The 3,835-nt window shown below is 45.0% G+C and overlaps 1 protein-coding gene and 1 pseudogene across 1 annotated transcript; one reads left to right on the forward strand and one right to left on the reverse strand.

The window, feature by feature from the left end:
• The window catches only part of LOC103731043, a 61,345-nt pseudogene extending 61,167 nt beyond the window's left edge, over positions 1–178 (forward strand).
• A 2,829-nt stretch (positions 179–3,007) lies between these two features.
• LOC108490644 (endogenous retrovirus group K member 21 Pro protein-like) lies at positions 3,008–3,571 on the reverse strand. The gene has a single exon (XM_017797203.1). The coding sequence runs from the start codon at positions 3,569–3,571 to the stop codon at positions 3,008–3,010; it is 564 nt and encodes a 187-aa protein (XP_017652692.1).
• Between the last annotated feature and the right edge of the window lie 264 nt (positions 3,572–3,835).

Genomic DNA, 3,835 nt, shown 5'->3' on the forward strand with positions numbered 1-3,835 from the left:
GGGGGGCAGATCTGTTGTCTGTAGCAGAATATTTTGAAATAAGTCTTGGTACCACTCCTTGCAGGATACTGGCATTGCCAGTGGTACTGTTCCAGGACTTCAGCTGGAATTTGCCCATACTGTTAGATATAAAATTAATACAAGAACCATTGGTCTCATCTCTCACAGAGAAGCATAAAGCCCCACTGAGGGTCACATTATATATTGCAAATGGTTCCACACGGCCTTCATATCTAATCATAGGGAGTCCCAGAGATGCATTGGTAGTAAAGATCCTGGGAAATATATTGGCATCATGACTGACAGGTAGAGGGAGGGGGAATGCTTTCAATATTCCCCATAAGTTACACACTGTTCCGATGTGGCTCAGTCCGGTCATCATCATCAGGCTCAAGCATAGCGGCAGGAGCATCCTCAACATTCTGCTCTCTTCTGGGTTTCACCAGCCGTTCAGGGACCCAGATAGGTTTCTCTTTGTCCTGTGGGTAAATGCAAACCACCCCCCTGGTCCAGGCCATGACTGGTGAGGGCCCCTGTCATGTGCCTGTAAGCACATCTTTCCAATATACTTGAACTGGATGTGATTGGCTCAGCGACATATGACGTTCTGCGGGGGAACAGCCATTGACATCCAAATTTAAAAAATTGAGTGTAAAAAGAGCAATATTTAATTTGTCCTTTTGGGATCTGAACTGTTCCCCTATTCCCCCTTTTTGTTTTAATAGACAAGCTTTTAATGTGGCATTGGCTCTCTCAACTATGCCTTGTTCTTGTGGGTTATATGGTATACCGGTGGAATGCGCTATGTTAAGAGTAGCACAGAATGACTGAAATTTCGAGGAACAATAAGCTGGGCCATTATCAGTTTTAATGTGCATTGGTTGGCCCCAAGCAGCAAAAGCCTGCAAGCAATGGGATATAACATGCTTAGCCGCTTCTCCTGCCTGAGTGGAGGCATGAATGACACCTGAGTAGGTATCAATAGAGACATGGACGTATTTCAAAGTACAAAATTCAGGAAAATGGGTTACATCCATCTGCCACAATGCTCCTGGTTTAAGGCCCCACGGATTAACCCGCACGGATCTAGAAGGAAGGTATGAAACACAATTCTTGCATAGCAGCACAATTTGTCGGGATTGCTCCCTTGTAAGCTTGAATTTTGCCTGAAGAGTATGAGCATTGACATGGAATAGGGAATGAAAGCACGTCGCCAACTCCAAAGGGGTGCTAGACAAAAAGGCAAATACTGTTCTGGTGGCCAAATCTGCTTTTGCATTACCCTCAGCCACAGGTCCAGGGAGGCCAGTATGGGCCCTGGTATGAATGACACAGAAAGGTGCTTTGCGCTGCCAAATCAGATGTTGTAGGGTGGCGAATAATTCAAAAACTTGGGAGTTGTTTCGCAGGGCTCCCACATTTTCTAAAATCTGTAGGCTCTGAACAACATACTGGCTATCTGAAATGAGGTTAAAAGGCTGAGGGACTTGAGTAAAAACTGTCAAAACTGCTGCAAGCTCCGTAGCTTGGGCTGACACAAAGGGGAAAATATGTACCTCAGGAGGGCGTCCTTCTATGTATACGGAGCCCACTCCTCCTTTGGACCCATCTGTATAAATATTGAGTGCTCCTGCGATAGGGGTTTTACGACTGATCTGTGTCTGTATCAAGGGGTTGTGGCTTGCAAATTGTAAAACTGGAGAGGAAGGGAGATGATTATCAAATCTTCCAGTGGCACTAGTTACTGTCACAGCCCATTCATCATTACAAGCAGCCAGTGTTTTTATCTGGGCCAGTGTGTAAGGGGTTATAACAACATCAGGTTGCTTGCCTAATGCTTCCACGCTAATCCTTAGTCCCTTTTGTATCAATTTTGCTATGTCCTCTGGATAATAGGACAACATCCTTTTTGGGGAATAAGCCAAATATATCCATACTATAGGTCCATTCTGCCATAGGACTCCCGAAGGTGACCGATCAGAAGCTATGATACATAAATACAGAGGCAGATTGGGATCTACACGGTCTACCTGGGCCTGTTCCAAGCGTAGCTCTACCTTTCGAATGCAGGCCCTCGCTTCATCAGTGAGCTCTCTAGGAGAGGTAAGGTCAGAATCTCCCTGCAATATCTGAAACAGTGGAGCTAATTCAGTGTTGGTTAATTTGCAGTAAGGTCGAATCCAATTAATGTCCCCAAGAAGCTTCTGAAAATCATTTAATGTTTTAAGGTGATCTACCTGAATTGTCATTTTAAGAGGCCTAATCTGGGCCATATCTAATCGGGTCCCTAAGTATTCTTTAACGTTTTGCAATTGAATTTTTTCCGGGGCTACACTCAACTTCCATTTCTGCAATTCCGACCTCAGACAACATAACATGTCCGCAACAGTTGCTTATTTTGCGTGCATAACAATATGTCATCCATATAATGATAGATAGCTGCATTTGGGAAAGTCTTCCTCAGAGGGCTTATAGCTTTACCCACATAGAGCTGACACAAGGTTGGGCTGTTGGCCATGCCTTGGGGCAAGACCGTCCATTCATACCGGACATCGGGTGAGGAATGATTTAAGGAGGGTACAGTAAAGGCAAATTTGTTAGTATCATTGGGATGTAACGGTATGGAGAAGAAACAATCTTTTATATCAATTACAGGTGAGGGCCAATTTTTAGGCAGGGCGGAGATCAAGGGGAGGCCTAATTGCACTGGACCGAAGATCTCCATACACTCATTTACAGCTCTAAGATCTTGTAGGAGTCGCCATTTGCCTGATTTCTTCTTGATTACAAATATAGGCGTATTCCAAGGGGATGTAGATTCTTTTATATGCCCTGCATCTAATTGTACTTGTACTAGGTCCTGGGCAGCCAATAGCTTTTCTTTTGAAAGGGGCCATTGAGGAACCCAGACCGGTTGTTATGTTTTCCACGTGATAGGAACTTGCTCAATGGCCCCTAGGAAAAACCCAGACCTGATCGGGGGGAGCGTTTTCTTATTTGAATAGGCTCAACAATGCTTTGGCAATTTTTTTCCTAGACCTTTACCCTGCTTATAGCCCATTGCCTGCATATTTCTTTGGCTTTGAGGACTATATTCTGTATCAGAAACCATTCTTATTCCCATCATTTGCAGTATATCCTGCCCCCATAGAGAAATTGGTAATTGCATCACAAATGGTTGAAAGGCACCTTCATGACCTTCATCATCAGTCCGTTTTAGAAACCGTGCACTGCACTGAGGGTCCTGGGCATAACCTAGCCCCCTAAGGGTCTGACAGGATTGCTGCAAAGGCCAGCTCTTCAGCCAATCAGAGAGATTGACGATACTTCTATCTGCTCCTGTATCCAAGAGCCCTGTGAATTTTCTACCTTCCACGGACAGGGTGGTCAGGGGTCTATTTACCATATCAAGATTAATCCATGCTTGTGGGCCTCCTGAAGGCCCAAAACCCTTACTTCCTCTAACGTTATTTCTTAAAGGGAAGGCAGCATGCTTACTAGGGAGAATAAGTAGTTGCGCGATACGATCTCCGGGACTGATAAGTGATATGCCTTTGGGAGATGACACCATAATGCCAATTCTTCCTGTATAGTCCGAATCAATGACCCCTGGATGAATAATTAATCCTCTTACTGTAGTGGAACTGTGGCCAATCTATAGCCCCACCATACCATCCGGAAGAGGTCCTATAAAGTCAGATTCAACTACTTGGACTCCCATCTGTGGAGTCAATACGAGTCTGGAGGTGGCACTGAGGTCCAGTCCTGCGCTTCCTGCGCTGGCTCTTCTTGCGAGATCCAACTCCCTTGATTTATCAGGAGCAGTTGGACGGCA

This window comes from Nannospalax galili, unplaced genomic scaffold (assembly GCF_000622305.1).
Source record: "Nannospalax galili isolate Female #2095 unplaced genomic scaffold, S.galili_v1.0 scaffold173, whole genome shotgun sequence".
Taxonomy (NCBI): domain Eukaryota; kingdom Metazoa; phylum Chordata; class Mammalia; order Rodentia; family Spalacidae; genus Nannospalax; species Nannospalax galili.

Coding starts and splice junctions, on each gene's coding strand:
- LOC108490644 (XM_017797203.1), bottom strand. CDS start 3,571: ATGGTGTCATCTCCCAAAGGCATATCACTTATCAGTCCCGGAGATCGT.